This window comes from Rousettus aegyptiacus, unplaced genomic scaffold (genome assembly GCF_014176215.1).
Source record: "Rousettus aegyptiacus isolate mRouAeg1 unplaced genomic scaffold, mRouAeg1.p scaffold_m13_p_11, whole genome shotgun sequence".
Lineage (NCBI taxonomy): Eukaryota > Metazoa > Chordata > Mammalia > Chiroptera > Pteropodidae > Rousettus > Rousettus aegyptiacus.
Genome location: NW_023416286.1, coordinates 18222015 through 18240302, shown reverse-complemented (window position 1 = coordinate 18240302; position 18288 = coordinate 18222015). Strand labels below are relative to the sequence as shown.

General features: G+C 36.3%; 2 protein-coding genes across 3 annotated transcripts in view; one reads left to right on the top strand and one right to left on the bottom strand.

Annotated features, from left to right (window-relative positions):
* Positions 1-787: 787 nt before the first annotated feature.
* On the bottom strand, positions 788-14156 carry SPRYD7 (SPRY domain containing 7). The gene is made up of 5 exons (XM_016143102.2): positions 13911-14156; positions 10584-10700; positions 8415-8581; positions 4639-4741; positions 788-1705 (listed from the first exon to the last, which is right to left on the bottom strand). Exons 1-5 carry the CDS (start codon positions 14014-14016, stop codon positions 1608-1610), a joined length of 591 nt encoding a protein of 196 aa, XP_015998588.1. The 5' UTR covers positions 14017-14156; the 3' UTR covers positions 788-1607.
* TRIM13 (tripartite motif containing 13) overlaps positions 13626-18288 on the top strand; it is a 47766-nt gene continuing 43103 nt past the window's right edge. The window contains exon 1 of one of the 2 annotated variants that reach the window (XM_036228535.1): positions 13626-13644. The gene's annotated coding sequence lies outside the window, so the exon portion shown is untranslated. The remainder of the gene's footprint in view (positions 13645-18288) is intronic. The other variant, XM_036228534.1, reaches the window with a different exon arrangement.

Here is an 18288-nt window from a genome sequence, read left to right as displayed (position 1 = left end):
TACATTGTCATGTTTCTGTCTACCAAATAAGCAATGAATAAATATTGGGTAGAATTCTTTTGCCTGCAGGTTAAAAAATAGTCTGTGTTAAATGTTTGGAAATTTATAGTTGGCAATCATTATTAAATAATTCTCTCTTGAGCAGTGATTCTCAAACTTTAGCATGTATTAGAATCCCCTGAAGGGCTTATTCAAATGCCCATTCCTGGGTGCTACCCCCAGAATTTCTGATTCAGTGGGACTGGGGTGGGCCTGAGAATGTCCTTGTCTAACAAGTTCCCAGGTGATGCTGATGCTGCCAGCCTCAGGACCAACTATGAAAACCACTGCTTTACAGTCAACAGGGAAGCTACATTTATTAAGTGCCTATGATGATTAAGATGTTTTACATATATTACCTTATTTACCTAGCTGTAAAATCTTAAATAAGTATGCTTCTCTCTTTTATAAATGGGGAACCTGGCCTCAGGTCCTGAGGGGATAATGGGATTAGGTGGCAAAACTAATTCAGATCTCCTATTCCAAAGTACATCTTCTTCTAGTACAACATACTGCTCCCTTGTTGATAAAGGAGTGAAATGTGACCATCTTTGGCTTGTTCATTTGAAAAGGAGACTGTACCGAAGATGTGTACAGAAATTAGTTTCAGTTAGTATGGTGTAAACTAAAGGACAGGGATTCTTACTGAAAATTAGGCAAAGGCTCAGGGTCATGGTGAGAATTCACTTATCTCTAAACTCTTGAAATAATCAAGGGTGAAGTGAATTTCCTATATAATTAACAGAACAGAAAGAACATATATTTAATACAGTAGTGAATATTCCTTAAGTACTATTATTTTATTATTCCTTACAGAAAAACACACATTTAAATAAAAGTTCTTAAAAGAATAATCTCATTTACATTTAAGTTTAAAGCATCATACCATTCTAAGTGTCTGCCAGTGTACACTACATCACCAATCAACCGCTACTTACTCTGATATTGAAGTAACACAGCATAATGGTCCTCAACAAAATACTCTAACAATTACTAAAATGTTCAGCGCCTTTCACAAAGAAAATCAAAAGCAATGACATACAAATAAAAAAAGAAATTTAAAGATAAGTGGTACATTTTACAATAAATTGCTGAAAATGAAAATGCCAATAATAAAAATTCTGTCACTTTGTTATATTCTATATAAAAAAGGACTTTGAGACACAAAATTATTGGACTGTATAAGACTTAAAAAAGTTAATGAGACTTAAACTTCAGAATAACAAAAACCCACCCAACTCTACATTTCCACCAAAACAAATATTTTATGTAAGAAAGAGTCCCTTTCAAATATCTATATACATATTTCTACTTAATACTGATAATCAAACCCATAGTTATATTTATTTAAATAAGAATTAAATAACCTGCCCCAAATGCTGATTTCATATCACAAAACATAAATACTTTAAATCACAATTTCCAGGTGGTATATTGAATACACTGGTTCCTTAAACGACATTAGCAAGCATATTTGTAAGAATATATTTTCATCTACAGGTCAGGTAAAGCTTTATTAAATGGTAAACACTTTTAACTACAAATACAAGTTTCAAAAACAAATGCATTCAGAAGATCTGCTGTTCAAATAATATTTTTTCAAAACCGGGTGGAGGAGTATGATAAAATTCACTGAACTGGCAATCCAAAATTGCACTGTCATCAACTAGAGATAGAAAAAGAAAGAAAATAAATTAGAAGCAAACACTTTAATTTGTTACAAATAATTATAAAATAAACTGTTTCCATAATATCAATAGGTAAGAAGCATAAACACATTTACTGTCAAGGTTACAAAACATGAACCTAATGGGTAAAAACAGCCACAATGAAAAACAAAACCTATATATCAAGACCTTGAAAGGATATACATCAAAATAGTATTAAGAATTATTTCTAAATGGTGTGACTATGGGTAATTTGCATTTTTCCTTATTTGCCAACCTGTATTTTCTAAATTTTATACAATTAAAATGTATTACCTTTTTTAGTTTCATTTTGAAAAATTATAGATTCACAAGAAGTTGCAAAAATGATACCATGTCCCTAGTAGTAACACCTTACATAACTAGAGTAGAGTATCAAATCCAATAAGCCAACACTGACAAAAATACTGTTAACTAGACTCTTATTCAGCATTTACATGTTTTACCAGCATTTACCTGAGAGAAATTAATACATATATCCACACAGACTTATACAAAAATGTGTGTGACAGCTTTATTTTAATGGCTCCCATATAGAAACAACCTAAATATTCATAAACGGGTGAAGGGAAACAAAAATTGTGATACACCCGCACAATGAACTCTACTACCTGGCAAAAGAAGTGACTGATTTATTGATACATACTATGACATGGATGAATCTTAAAATAATTATGCTGAATAAAAGAGCCTAGACAAAAAAAAAAAATACAAACTCTGTGATTCTGCTTACAGAATACTCTAAAAATGCAAGATAATCTGTAGTGAAAGAAAGCAGATCAGTGGTTGCCTGGCTGGGGTAGGGAGAGGTGAGCAGGAAGGATTATGAGAGAGCAGAAGGAAACTTTTAGGGGTGATAAATCTTATCTTTATTGTGCCAATGACATGAGTGTTCACTTTACAGCTATTTGTTAAACTGCACATATATATTTAATGAACATTACTAAATATTTTGTATTTTAAAATAAACACAGGAAAAAGTTAAGTACTGGATTTGACATTCTTGAAGTCACTAGTGATTTTAACAAGGGTGGTTTCAGTGCAGTGGTGGTAAAGACGGCCAAATCGGGCTGAAGGACAAATGAATGAAAGGAAGCCACACAGAGAAGGGAAAACAGGGCTGGTCAAGGGTACGAGTTTAAGGGAGGGTTTTTCAGTTGAGAATGACTCAGAATGTTTACAGGCATTGAAGAGAGAGGTTGATGACATGAGATATAGATGAAATAACTGACAAAGTGAAGTCTCACAGTTGGGGAGTTTGAAACCCAGACTACGGACCGAGTTTTTGACCATGAAGGGTACCACTTCTCTTAGACGGAGTGGAAAGGAGGCAAGCCTGGAGTCACTCGGAAAAACTTCAGGGGAATAAAGAAGGGAAGGAAGTATTCACTCCTGATGGGCTGTTTCTTTATAAAGTAGAGGGCAAGACTGTCTGCAGAGAATGAGCAGAGGATTCAAGACGCGCAGTTGTCTGGAGTGTTTAGAGATGTAAAGGAATTGCCAAAAAATATTGACATTTTAGATCACGCCAGAAGTCATAACCTTGTAATGACACTTTTCTTCAGTGTTATACTGTTTTTTCTCTCCATAGGTTGAGTGTAAGAACAAAATGAGTGGCCTGATTGATTTAAGATTAGGGATGGGATGGAGTACACAAAGAGTAAGGAAACCTGTTTTATTTTTATCTATGATAGTATCGGACTATTAAAATATTTGGTTTAATTGGACAGATTTATCAATTCCAATTTATAAAATATACTTTACCATAGTTTACTATCTATAACTTTATTACATTAAAAATGCTGAAGCAAAGAAAAGATTTAGAGTAATAATTTTATTTGTTCCTCATTTGTATAACTTAGTGATTCTACTGACATTTATATCATTTCTCAGGCTAAACTAGTTTGAAAATTAAGCTACATTTCCATTTATTTCAGTAAATAAAGGAACTGCTTTTAGGCTTGCCCAAGAAGGAAACTAACCTAAATCAAATTTAAAAATATACTTTTACATACAAAGACACAGAAGGTAAAATCATTTAAAAGTATTTTTTTAGGAGAAAAGAGACTAATAAAAACCTTATATGAAAAGGAAAGCACAGGCATTAGTTGTTATTACCATATTACTAAATATTTATATTTGTTATTGTCTACTTTCCTGACATCCCAATCTGTCTTTGCTAACATTGCTAATTTTCTAGTAAATCAATACAAAAGCTAACAACTAGTTTTTTATTATGGCTCCAATCTAAGAACTTAAATCAAGTAGTTAAATGAGCAAATACTTTTAGAACTATAAAACCATAGGCAGAAGAATCACACACCTGTTGATTTAAAGCTGATAACAAAATATAGAGCAGAATAGAGTGATAAAGGCATTCTGGATTTATTTTTTAAAGAGAGCTATCTTATTTTTTAGGGATACATGTAAAATATTTATGAGTAAAATAATATAATATTTGGCACTTGCCTCAAAATAATCCAAGGAAGGGAGGTAAAGAAGAGTGTTGGGAGATGAAACCTGACTGGCTATAAGTTGATAACTGTTTGAAGGCAGGTGATGGGTATATCAGGGTGCATCATATATTATCTTTATTTCTAAACATGTTTGAAATTTTCCATAATAAAAATTAAAGTATTCGAGTGGTATAGGGTTATCTCTTAAGGACACACGTGTACAGAAACTATGGTACTTACACACCTTTTACTGAGAAAAAAAAAAACCTTCCTTAGTCCTGCACATTAGGACTGTGATATCCTAACAGTACCATCCCTATAAAAAATAGTCCTTATAATGACTTGTCCAGACTTCTGAGTGATAGCTCTAAAGTTAATAAAAATATCAAGCAAAAGTTAACATATATCTAATAATATTTAGAAATATTTTAGCTTACCATAAACGACTGGATATACTGTCCCTCGTATACCTGATGCCGGACAATGCATGTTTTTTCCATTCAAATATACATTTAATTCTACATGGTCATATGTAATACCCTAGGAACAAAAGAAAGTATTAAAAATGGTAAAAATATCAACATTTCATAAAAACTTGAATAGTCAGAAAGCACTGACCATGAAGCATGGAAAGACAAAAAACCAAATAAAGGGTCACAACAGCTTTCATTAAGGGTTTCCAATTTGGAATAATTCTATTTGAACTGAGCAAAAAACAATGGGTGGTGATTATGTGGGGGAAAGGGAGGTAAAATCCCAAGAATCCATATTAGAGGTAAAACGAATGATATCAGTTTAAAATCTAATATTATATTTAGAGAATCTGGAGTTTATATTTTGAATATTTAAGATGATATAACTAGTGCATACTGTGAACAAAAGAGACCTTTTAAATTCATACAGAAACGCTACTTCTATATTAGGATTTGATCTGAAGTGAGTGGGAAACAATGACGTTTTCACTGTTAGGGCTTACTGCCTGTCACTGTTTTCAAGTTGTGAAGACGTGTCTTTATACAACTTGTCTCCAAAAAGAAACCATACATTTCTGTTTTTCTTTACCATGGTTTCAAATATGTCAAGTATATTACCAAAGTAAAACTAGTGCTTACAGCCAAATATACAGTTGACCCTAGAACCACACAGTTTGAACTGCACAGGTCACTCACATGCAGTTTTTTCCAACAAACACTGGTGCAACTTTTGATCCCTGGTCAGGGGCACAGAGGGCCAACTATTCACTGATCTCTGCCATTGTACACAGGGCACTTGAGCAACCACAAATCTGGGAATCCATGGGCAGTCCTGGAACCAATCCCCTGCAGACACCGAGAGACAACTAAATTTTGGGGGAGTCAAAAGTTATATGTGGATTTTCGATTGTGCAGGGGGTCGGTGTCCCTAACCCCGGCGTTATTCAAGGATCAACTGTTAATTGTAATTAGTATCAAGCAGAAAAATAGAAAAACAACAGCTCAAAATATTTTTAAAAGAATAGAATGAAAACTATTACTTTGTACATTATTAATGATATGAAAACCACAATTAATAACAACAATTATTATTATTAGAATACTGGAAAACACTTACCCTATAATATGCACCAAGCACAATCTAGGCATTTCATATTTACTCATTTATTCCTCACAATAAGATATAGGTATTCTTACTGTCTCCATTTTACAGATGTGGTAGCTAAAGCATAAAGAGGTTAAATAATTTATACCTAAGGCTACATGACTAGGAAGTGGCAGAGCTGAGATTTAAACCTACACAGTATAGTTTTGGAATACTTATTCCTAATTACCATGTAATTTTAAACTTTTAAAACTTCCTTTAAAACTTTATTTTATAGTTACTGACTGATGACACAAAGAGCTTTCTTCAGAAGAATTAAGAACAGACAGCAGCAATTTCCCAGTAGAGAAGTCATCACAGACCAAGAAGCAACCACCTCAAGGATTTGTTTATAAATTATATCAACTTAAAAGCTTTTTAGAGGTAGCAAAAGGATCTTACACAGGGTTTAGTCTTAACTCTCTCACTTTTCAGTTAAGACAGCAAAGGCTCAGATAAGTTAATGTATTAAGTGCTATAAAATATTCTCTTCAAATCTTAGCAAAGCCAGGTTAAACAACAATTGAAAATTTAAGGAACACCGAGTAAGATAAAGATTGCCTTTACTTCATTTCAGTTTAGCTAACTGATGGCTGGGATTAGCTTTTTTAATGAAGAGGTATGTTTTCATTTAAAAATCAAAAACTTATAAATTACATAAAAAACAGGACTACAGGAATCTAGCAGTTCCAATGAATAGGTTGTAATCCAAGCACACTTCACCACCTGGTGGCAGCATAACCTACTGCAAATAAGCATATTTTAAACCCAAGCCACCAACAGCAAAATCCCAATACCAAAGAAAGAAGTGAAGAATATGAGAATACTCATCCCTCATTAGCATCATTCAGTCCAAGTATTTTCTAACTTGATCTGTCTTTTTATATGATCTAGAAACTAGGTTTGATTCTGACATAATGCCGTATTTGTCAATAACTGCAGATTTAATGAAGAAACTCTGAAATTGGACTGTCTATATTATAACCCTGGGATCACCCCCATACAAGTTACTTCTCCTAATCTGTAAAATGATGAAAATAATACTATTTCATATGGTCACTATGAGGATTAAACAATTTAATCCTTGACAGGTATGTAAAACAGTGCTTATCCCATAATATAGGCTAGAGAAGTATTTGCTATTATTGTGTAGAATGTTTATCAAACTTCTCTGAAATTAAACTAAAAAATGCTATTTTAGAATGTAATTTGCACTTTTCAAAACTATTTATAGAAGGAAAAAATAAGCGTAAGCTGTCTCATGTATGCTTTCCTAGTGCTGAGAAAGCTATATGATTATTATATTATTATATGAATATAATCATTTTGTTAGATGTTGAAAGCTTATTTTTCTTGATTTTGCCTCAAAAAATGGTATATGACTGAAATTCTACACATTTGAGAATCCATTCTACTTTTCCGGTGCCACTGCCAGAAATTTGGTGAAATTTGTTCTCAAGTGTTTGAACTAAAAAGATAAAGTTAATGTGGTAGGGTGATGTTTTACTTTTCTTGATTTTTCAGTCCCCCTTTTATCAAATGGTCATGAAACTTGAAGTCTAATTGAATAATGCTGACAGACTAAAAATGACATTCTTAAATCTGTCAATTTGTGGTATCAGTCATCTCAATGAATGAAATTCCTAAGCAAAAATAATGCACAGAAGTTCAGTACATAAACAAAGAAAAACATTTGTTACTGATTATCCTATCTTACATTTGAATTTAATTTTTTTAGTGTAAACAGGTTGACAGCATCAATTTGACTTCAAGATTCTCTTTCAAGACAACCATTTCAATAATGGTGCTCCATATTACAGACATCTGGCAATGATCTACAACTACACAAACAACTATTCAAAAAGAAGAGGAGGGAAAAGCAGATTTTAAAAATAGTTTATGCCTTTTGTCTCCTTTTCTGTCAATTTTAGAAAACAACACTATTGATAGAATTGTTCTCTATCAATAGCCTGAACTCAGTGTATAAGCTTCTTAGATAATACCGTATGAGAGGAAGTATCTGGAAAAGATAAAAACAGATATTTGGACCATAATTACAATAGTGTGTGGCTTTGGTAAAGCCTTAGGATTTTGAGTCCATTTCTTTGAAGAGTTCTGAAAGTGAAGTAAGTTTAATAAGATTAAGCTTACTGAGGACTAACACTCCTGATAAAATGCTGTAATTCTTTAATGAAGTTCATAACAAATTAAGTAATAAATGTCAAAACTTTCTCTAAGAGATCTCCAGCTGCAAAAACACCTACTATTTTCTAATTTAGGGTACCAAACCTTAAAATTTGTGGGCCAGAATTTCTCTGATGTGAGAGAAGCAGGACATGCTGATCAGCAGCCAACCCATCATTACTTCTTTTGATTGAAAACACGGGCTCACAGTGACATCCGTGCCAGCAGCAGCTCTAGGAGGAAGGTAGGCTGGCAGCACCTACACCAAGTGCTCTCTTTGGAAGATGTATGACCTCATTAGATCCAACCCCCATGCTTTAGAATTCAAACTACAAACTCCCAGACAAAACTATGTATACCAAAAGCAGTTCGAATTTAATCGTTTACAGTGGAAGACCATAAGGAAACTCACCACCACGTCCCCCTCCTGTGGAAGGCTGTTCGCTGGCAGCCTGTTTTTCTCCTCGTTGTTGTGGTACAGAGCTCCATCATTTCTCATCACCAGACTGTGCACATCTCGGCCAAGAGGAATCTGATTCAAGTTAACTTTCTGAGTTGCAACGCCAATACCCCAGATTCCTAAAAACATAATAATATTCCTAAAAATAACATGAACTATTTTTTGCTAATCTTTAAAAAAAAAAAATCTTTAAAAGCAGTTCGCAAATTATCCTTTGTTCTCTACAAACAGAGGACAGCCTAGTAGATAAGTGGGCCCTGGAGTTGCATGCCTAGGTCTAAATCCTGACATAGTTTTATCATCTTGGGTAAGTTATCTAACTTCTCTGCTTCCTCACCTCTGAACTGTGGATTCTAACACTACTTATCTCGCAAGGCTGTTATAAGATAAAACAAGATAATTCAAATAAAGCACTTGGAATGGTGTAAGTACTCAAAAAAAATGAGTAAGTAAAGCACAGAGTAAATACTTTTAAAATACTAGCCATGTTCATTATTCTTCTTCTCTAAAAATGATTTTTAAAAAGGTACACAATGAATTTAAGTAGCCTAGGGTTCTATTTCTAGCACTACCTCTAAAAAGTGGAAAATTACTGTCTTTAGTTTTTGCATCTATAATATGTGATAAATAATATATAACCCAGGCAATATCATGGAGAAGAGAAAATTATTAATAAAATGTAAAATTATTTTCTTATCTAATATCTTAAGTCAATGAATTTAAACCCTTTTGGCCTAAGCTGACTTTTAAAACAAGCAGCCCTTCTCTGAACCAGTCAAACAGAATACTTAAATCTCTGGATTTTGTCTCAAACAGTTTCCTTCTCCATTTTAAGCAAAATCAAATTCTATAAATGGAAGATTTGAAGGCCATGCTGTCAACCAATCTTTCTGGATTGAGTGAGACGATTAAAAAGCTGTACATTTAAACTTTGCTGTGTCCTTCTAAATAATTTGACTACATAATTTATCTTCCGAATTGGGACAATTTTAAGGGTGACAAGAGGTAATATAATTAATGTCACAGGACAACAGTTCTATAAAGGGTTATAGTCTCTTTACTCCTAAAAAACTGTGCAGGCTGTGATACACTTGCACAACTCCCTCAAGCTTTCATTTAGAGATCAATGCTACAAACTCCAACAGTGCGTTATCCTGCTGATATCATTAGGAATATCATTTTCTTTACAGAAAATCCATAAAAATTTGTGTTAGATTTAAGGCTCAAGAAACTATTTGCTTCTCTTGAGAAAGAGTATGTTATACTTCAGAAGATTACAGTGACCAAAGATGTTCTGCAGCCAGTGAGTTAACATATAAAAGAATGGAATGGAGGGCAGTTTATATTTATTTCATACACTTAAGAAAATCAGTATTTAAAACTAATTAGAAAACAACCCCCAGAAGAAGGTTTTATATCATCAAGACAGTTGGGTTAGAGTAGGATTGATTTATTCTACGCTAGTTTTCCTATTTGGTACCTCTGTTACTCATGCTATATTTCACTAAAAGGTTCTTCATAATAAAGCTTTAAAAAAATGTCCCCATATTCGATGCTCCCACAAGTTAACTGTTAACTGTTATAATACTCAGGTAGGATTGTTATACAATTCATGAAATTTCATAAAGTTTTAAAGAGAAGCACAGACTTTAGACTTCTATTAGATTTCTAAGTCTGCAGGTTACTTGAGATAACACTGAATCAGGGTACCTTGAGGAGAGAAAACCTTAGGATCCTAAGATTGATCTTAACCTAAGATAAAATAGCGAGAATCTATACCTTATATGCTCAAACAAAATGGTGCATCTAGCTGCCATTAATAATCAATTATGTTGATAATAATGTTAGGATGTCCTGCCTTTAAAACACTTTCATAAATACAGGTCACATGAGGCAGGAAGGGTAGCTCCTATAATCCCATTTTATACATGAGAAAACTGAACCTAATTTAACTATATTTAAACTATTAAACCAGAATCACACAATATGTGGAAGAAAATGTCTTCTAGGTAAGAGCTTGGTGCTTTTTTATTGCCTCATTAACTTTTTTTTAATATTGAAAATTACTTCTAATATTCAGAACAATTAGGACTTTTAATAGTAAAGTAACATTATACCAACCTGTGGACTGGATTTTGAATTCAAAGTAGCTTTTGTTTTGATGTAAAGGTGCACTGGCTAAACAACCTCCTGTTCCACATATTCTTCTTCCATTTTTTACAATGACAACATCTGTTCCTAAACAAAAAATGCAGACACTGTGTAAAGTTTTGTATTTTCTTATCCAATAGTCAAGGTTAATTTGTTGCACTTATAACTTGTGGTCCATAAAAAACAGGAACACTACATGTACTTTAAAATACAGAAATAGTGATAAAGTATTTAAATTCTTACTTCACTATTTTCCCGGAGATAATATTTATATTTAATATTCATTTGTAGCTAGAAATCTTGTTTAATTTGGCAGTTTCCAATAAACTGTACCACCTGTATTATACTGAATATTTAAAATACTTTTAAGATAGAAACAGACTTTCTTTAATATTTAGCCAATAAATCAATTTGATGATTTCATAAAACACTTAACTTAAATAAAAACATAAACACATAGAAACATTGATAAATTAGTACAATTTTCAATTCAATCCAAGTGAATTAAAACAATTTCCTAAAAACTGGCTGCATCTCTTGTAGGTACAAGGTACTATGCTAGTTTATTAGTCAAGTAAGAACTGAAGAATACCTGGAATATAGAAAGAAGCATACATCTTCGTTCTTGAAATAGCTGACACTGAAAAAGGCTAACTTTAGGATCTTAAAAATGTTTATAAGATAGCTACCATCAATCATATTGCAAATACATGAACAAGGTTTTAGAGTCATTAAAAGCTCTTTATTATCATGGAAATTTTTAGTTTAGCTCAAAATAACGTTTGATAGACGACAGTAAGAAAAAACATTGTTGATACTGTGATGCCAATACCTATTCTTTTTCAATCTTGATTTAGAAAAGAATTTACATCAGAGAACATGAAGAGACTTAATATAATTCTAATATGCATCAAACATCCTGTAACACTAGGGCATGTGACTCCCAAGATCTGTGGCCAGTATTACCATTTCCCTGGTAATAAATGTACAAGCCAAGCAGAGATGGCTAACAGAACTGTATGGGACATCTTCCCAGGGGGTTAAATAAAACAAGAGGATAATAATAAAAGGTATCTCTTATTAACTCACTATAAATTCATATTTAAACAAAAATTATCTGGGACAAATACATAGAAAATGTAAACTTTTCAGAATCCATCACAATTCTAAATTTTCAGACACTATCACACTTAAATAATGTCCAACTAAGATCCTATTACATGATTATTAAAAATTCATTAACATCCATTTTTTCTCATTATAAATGTTAAACCTCAAATTCCAAGAAAGTACCTTTATAAGTAATTTATATCTGGCTACAAAATATACCTCCGGCAATTTCCACTAGAAAGTATCGAGGGCCCAGCTCCTCCTTGATGGCAAAGACCATGCAGTGCTAGGCATCTAGCAGACACTCAGCAAATAACCAATATAGGAATGCATGAATAAATATGCTCTGCTAAGCACTCTGTAGTGGACATGTAGCATCTGTTTCCCTTTCCCAAAAGACTTCCTCTGGAGATCAAAATAGTCCTACAGAAGCTGACTCAGTCTCTAGCTTCTGGGGTACAGCTTTGACCTAGGTTAACTCAGTCAGTGCATTCCACATTTCTTGGCCACAATGATTGAGTGAAAAATGGTTATATGACCTAAGCCACTATAATTAGAGATAGTCTCAGGACTTTTGCAGAGAATGAAGAGATAAAGACACTCTCTCATTCTTGTCGGACCTGATTGAGGAAGCCCAGGGAGCTGCTCTAAGTATCATGGAAGCCAGCCTTCAAGAATAACATAGTAGAATGAATACAACTGACCAACTCTTCATGGACAACAGATCATAGAAAAAGAATGTTTGAAAAAGCAAACTGCAGTAAATCGGGACTTTGGCAGTAGGTAAAAAGAATCAGCTGATCACAATCTCCAGAAACTACATATGGTTGTCCTTTAGGTGAGTTCCCAGCACCTAAAACAATGCCTGCCACCTGATAGTTGCTCCATATATATCAGCTGAGTGATACATAAATGAAAAGGAAACATTTTCTGTGGGAAATTACAGGATTTGAACGTATCTGTCTCTAAATGATGATGGATAAGAAATCATTTAAAGATATAGATACACACATTTTTTTTAAGGTTCTGTATTACACTTGGGAAATCCAAGAAGTAAAAATACTCATATATAAAGTGGCATATTTTTATCACATTTATGGTTTAGTACATGTTATAGAAATATAAAAATATAATGGGCAGAGTGTTCCATAATTATAAAGAATCTGGGCAGGAGAGGTTTTTGCTATAAATATTAAGAACTGCCTTTGTTATTTCAATGAATTGTCCATTAGCCAATGAGAGATGTGGGAAAAATCGAAAATGCATAAGTATATTTAAAATAGAATAATACATAAAAAGACAGTTACTCTAACCAAAATAATTATAGTGGGAAATCTCTCCTTCTAACCATACTCCAGAAGCACGGAACTATATGGGAAAAGTCAAAGAGCAGAAATAATAAGGTTGCGAAAGAGGCTACAGAGGGGAGAGGAAGAATGTTAGAAGTTACATGCCCATTTGAAATTGGGAGGAAAAAACACAGATGCAAAGGAGCAAAGTGCTGTTTTATTTTGTAAAGTCTGACCTGTTGGGAAGAGACCAGTCAGATGGAATTACACCTTTATCTGTGACTAAGGAAGAGTCAGGGCAATAGGAGGTTTTAGCTGAAATGGCAGGTTGTGACCTGAGATGCGACTTTAAGCTTCTGCAATTTGCCTTGTTTTGACTTTAGAAGGCAAGAGAAAAATCACTTCCAATAAAACAAGCTCCAACCTATAAATGATGGGCTAAAGAGAAAACTGACTGTCAAGGTAGGAGAGGGAATCAGACCTAAAGCACTCTGAAAATATGCAGGTTTTGACTGGCGCTCGACAGGAGGGCACTGTAGGAGGAGCAACAGAGCACTCCCCGCGTCCCTCGCCTGGGGCCATCTGAAGAGTCAGAGGAGGCAGCAGCTCCGCGGAGATTTCTGTGAAAATGGGTAGGTCCTCATACCCATCTCCCGGCGACAGGGGTAGACAGGGTTGCTAGCCTTGAACGCAGAACCCGGCCGAAGTGAGTCGGCAGGCGTCTGAAGGAGATCCGCGAGACCAAACCCGGTCACCGCAGCATCGCTGGGGGAGGAGCGGGGGGCGGTGCCCGGTGGCGCAGGGCCGCGTACGGTCCTTCCGACCCCACACTGTCCCCGACCTGCGCGGCGCCCGACCCCGGGTGGGCCGTTGGGTCTGGGGAAGGGAGGGCCCTTACCCATGTGCTGCGTGTCCAGCTGCACCGCCGGCATCTCCTTCAGAGGAATGTGCCCCGTCCCACCGTCCCTGCAGCAGCGAAGGCAGCAGAACACCGAGGCAGCCATCACGCAGGGACCAGCGTCTCCGCGGCTGCCGCCTGTCGCCCTTAGACCGCGGCGACACGGCCTCCCGCACCCGCCCAGGCTCTTGAGAAGTCAGTGTGGAGCGCAAAGGCCAGTACAGCGACGCCCTAGGACCGGAGGGCGCAGGGCAGACGGCGGTGAAGCCGGCTTGGGCCGAAGCGCTGGAGCTGCGCGGGCGGGGCGGGGCGGGGCTTGGGGCGGGGCGGGGCCGGCGGGGGGCGGGGCGAAGGGCGTGACGGCCGGGCGGGGCGGTGTGCGCCTGCGTCCGCTGTCGTTTTCCCTTTCGGCGGCCTAGCGTAAGCATGCGGATACTGACGGATGCGCGAGGATGTCTGCCGCCTCTGCACACTCAAGGCTCTTCGGAGTCTTTTTTAAAACCTGTGCCTCTCCCACCTCTACATTATCTTCAGGGTTAAATTGACATAAGCAAATCAGGTGAAGGATTTGATAAAAAAAAAAGAGCCCCGAGATACCCCTCCCCCACCGTGCGCCCAAGTTGGGAGAACTTTGCCTCGGCTGAGAGCCTCCTTACCTCTACCGTGGCTGGTTTCTGAAAAATTTCCTCAAATCCTATATAGACACACAGGCCCCGGGAATACTACCTGTTAGTGATTGCACCCAGGGGTCTAAGTCGGCCCTGGAGCATTTTAGGTGTGGAGATACGCAATCCGTGGCCTTTGATGCCGCGCGGTCCGGGGCGCCCAGGAGGCCACCACGAGAGGGGACTGCCAGGAAGGGGCGGCAAGGTGCTTCTTAACCAGTCCCTTCCAAGCTCACCCTCTTCGTGTACTGGGTTCCAAGGAGTGTGAAGGGAACCCTGGAGGGAGCGGGAAGGCTGCCAGGTTCCCAAGGGAAGCCCTCAGTTTCTAGTGCTTGTTCCTTTTTTGCTTTGATGAAAGAGGCTCCTGTGGCGGTCCCCTGTCATCTCTGCGCCTAATTAATCATCCGTCCCTGGTGGATTAACATCTTAAGACACCACTTGGCGTCCGGAGATGGTCTGGGATGACCTCTAGAATTAACCTGGCTCAAACCTATGTTCCCAAATACAAGGTTTTCATCCTGAAGGCTTTCTTTCCCAGGGTTCAGGTCCAGGGAACCCGGACACGAAACTCTCACTTAATATGTAATTGGTTCCTATGTTTAACTTTTTAGTTACCTGGGTACGAATATCCTTTATGAAGGATTTTTCTCCATAGAATAAGGTAATTTTTTTTCAGGGGCTTGGGTCTCTTTGCTGTCTTGACAAATGGTGTGGTTTCATTTCAATACTTAGGAAGACCTCCAAGTTTTGTACTTTGAGACTAGACACCCCTCACTGCCTATAAAGTACTTTACACATGGAATTTTTTTTTTACTGAAGTTTTTGACTATTATTCAGAGAAGTGTTAGTGTTCCAGTTTTGTTGTTGTTGTTGTTGTTGTTGTTGTTGTTGCTTCTATTGGGAGAGAGGGGAAAGTTGAATGGAATGTTGGAGAGAAAATTTTTCTGTCGGGTGAGGTAGGCACTCTTTCACATATGTATCGAATTGGATTCTTGAAATGTTTCAGAGTGGATATTGTCCCCATTTTATTGATGAATAAATCAACTTAGAGGGATTAAATAACTTGTGTAGCCTCAGATGACTAGAAAATAAACAAGGTAGGATTCAAATGCCGGCAGTATGACTCCTAAACTTGTGTTTGCTCAGATCTTGCTGCCTCTCAAAATCTTAACATTGGACTCTTGTAATTAATGCTACAGCCCTCTTAAATGTGCTCATGGTTCAAAATGCAGATTTCCACTTTATTTTTGTATGGTTCATTAATCTCCATGTTGGTTACAAGCCTCTATAACTCACGTATAGACAATAAATTGTTACAAGGTAAAATATTTGTTCAGAAATATTATTTAAAGTAGGGCATATGTGATATATATATATAAATTTAAGTTAGTCACATCTTCAATGAAAAACCAGACTATTAGATGGCTGTGAACTGTCCATTAAGTAGAGGCAGAATTGCCATAGTCTTTCCTGGCTAAAAAGTAATCTGCTGGAGCATTGCCCAGTGCGCTTTGCCCTCATTGGAGCAACTTAAGTGTACTCAGCACTATGAAGCAAGCAAAACCGGTTAGCTCCTGAAATGGACTTCCCTGTCTCGGCAGATGAATGCCATCCATGAGCTTGCAGACCTTATTCCTTCTCATATCTGGGATTCTATTATCCTTCCATTATTGTTTTCAAAGGAATTATCTTTTCTTTTTGAAAGCACAGTGCTAAAGGTATTTTGACAGTCTTTCACAGCTGTCACTTTAAATAATGATCACAAAGCCTACAAAAAGTTTCCCAATAGTTAGAAGGTCGTTTATCTAAGTCAAATGCAATAACAGAAAATGACTACTTAAAAAAAAAGGAAAAAAGGGTCTGCCTGCTTCAGTGACATATTCCAGGAACTTGAAAACTGATAGGACAATAATGTAAAGCATGTGTTTCCAAGTTGACATCATGCTCAGGATTTTCTTTAATAGTTTCTATCCCAGCCAGACATCTCCTGTTAGTGAACTTTACACTGTACTTACTGGGTCATACAAATGGTTTCTTTCTTAAAAACTCCTTAATCAGTTATTAAGCCAAACCTTTTTTTTTGGGGGGGGGGTGGTAATTCAAACCACGTTTGTGATCTTTTAAAAATCAGAAACATTACCAAAACCTCATATTTATAAAAACTAAAAATGTTTCTGTGTTCTCAATCTATTCATTATTATAATTTTAAGTGAGCATAACTGACATTTCTATAGTACTTACTATTGCCAGGTACTGTTCTAAGTGATTTTTATAAACTAATCCTTGCAACAACCCCATGAGGCAAAACAACCTCTACTTTGCAATTGAGGAAGCTGAGGTAAAGACAAGATAAAAAAAAAAATAGGTGCTCAAAGTCACACAGTCAATAAGAGATGACACTGCATTCAAACCTGGGCAGTCTGGCTCTATTGTCTGTGTTCCTAGCCAATATGCACACTGCCTCCCTAAACTGCTACATTTAAGAATAAATTCCTAATTTTTATGTTTCTTTCTCTCCTCTTACCTCTGAAGTTGACATTTAAATAATAATAATAGTAATAATAATAATAATAAAGAGGAAGAAGAAGAAGAAGAAGAAGAAGAAGAAGAAGAAGAAGAAGAAGAAGAAGAAGAAGAAGAGGAGGAAGAAGAAGAAGAAGAAGAGGAGGAGGAAGAAGAAGAAGAAAAAGGAGAAGGAAAAGGAGGGGAGAAAGGGAAGGGGAAGAGGAAGGGGAAAGGGAAAAGGAAGAAAAATTACACTGAGAACCTTCTACTGTAACAGCTCTGTTCTGTTAGCTGTACCACTGAACATTTTGCAGGGGTATCCTTCATAGGGTGTCTCTAAATGACCCAAAGAAAAGGGTATTTTGCACTTTCAATTGCTAAAACAGTTAAGCAAGTTTGGAGATTTGGAAAACGCATTGATCTGGCATTAGGAAAGAAAGAGAAGATGAGATGGGGGGATAAAGGGAATTTGATAAAGGTACAGAAAAATAGAAATAATGGAGGATTAAGTAAACTTTTTAATATTAAAAATGAAGGGAAAAAATCCAATAGCATGTGCTCTATAAATAAGATCCCCTTAAAAAATGTGATTTGCCAAAAACTTTCGACCTGGGAGGACTGTACCTTAATCTTCCCTCCCGTGGAAGAGAAAGCAGGCTGTCATAATCTCAGAGGCATTTTGTAATCCCTCATCATCCTCAAGTTCTTTTACTCAATGTGAGTGTCTTGGTGTCCTTCCAAATACCTTTTCCTCACCAATTTAGATTCTAAGTACTGCACTACGATACTTAGGAAAAAGAGATATTGAGGATAAAATAAAAAGGAAACACAAAGGGTGATATGGAAGTAGGTTTTACATTCCCAAAAGAAATAAAAAAAGGTGAGGGAAAGTAGTCCTTGGATCCACACCGCTGTCTAGTAGTAGGAGGGTACTTACACCTGTTATTTGTCTTCGAGGTGCTGATAGTAAGTGCTTTGTACAAAGTTTCTGTGGCCAGAGATAAGGCTACAAAACATGATATTATGAAAGGGAGATTGGAAAACACTCATCTGTGCCAAATATTTCAAATAGAAGTTTCCCAAAGCATCTCAAACATTCCAGTGATTCTATCTTGGGACTGCAGTAGGTCCAAGGAGCGAGAAGTCACCATCTCCAAATTATGGTATCAGAAGGGAATGCACATTTGTAGAAGGCTCAGACAGACAAA

Excerpts from the sequence above, each read along its gene's own strand:
- SPRYD7 (XM_016143102.2), bottom strand. The coding sequence starts at position 14,016 with ATGGCTGCCTCGGTGTTCTGCTGCCTTCGCTGCTGCAGGGACGGTGGG. Across the intron at positions 8,582-10,583 it reads ATTCAAAATCCAGTCCACAG|GAATCTGGGGTATTGGCGTT; the intron begins GTTGGTATAATG and ends TTATGTTTTTAG. Across the intron at positions 4,742-8,414 it reads CACAGGAGGGGGACGTGGTG|GGTATTACATATGACCATGT; the intron begins GTGAGTTTCCTT and ends TTTTGTTCCTAG.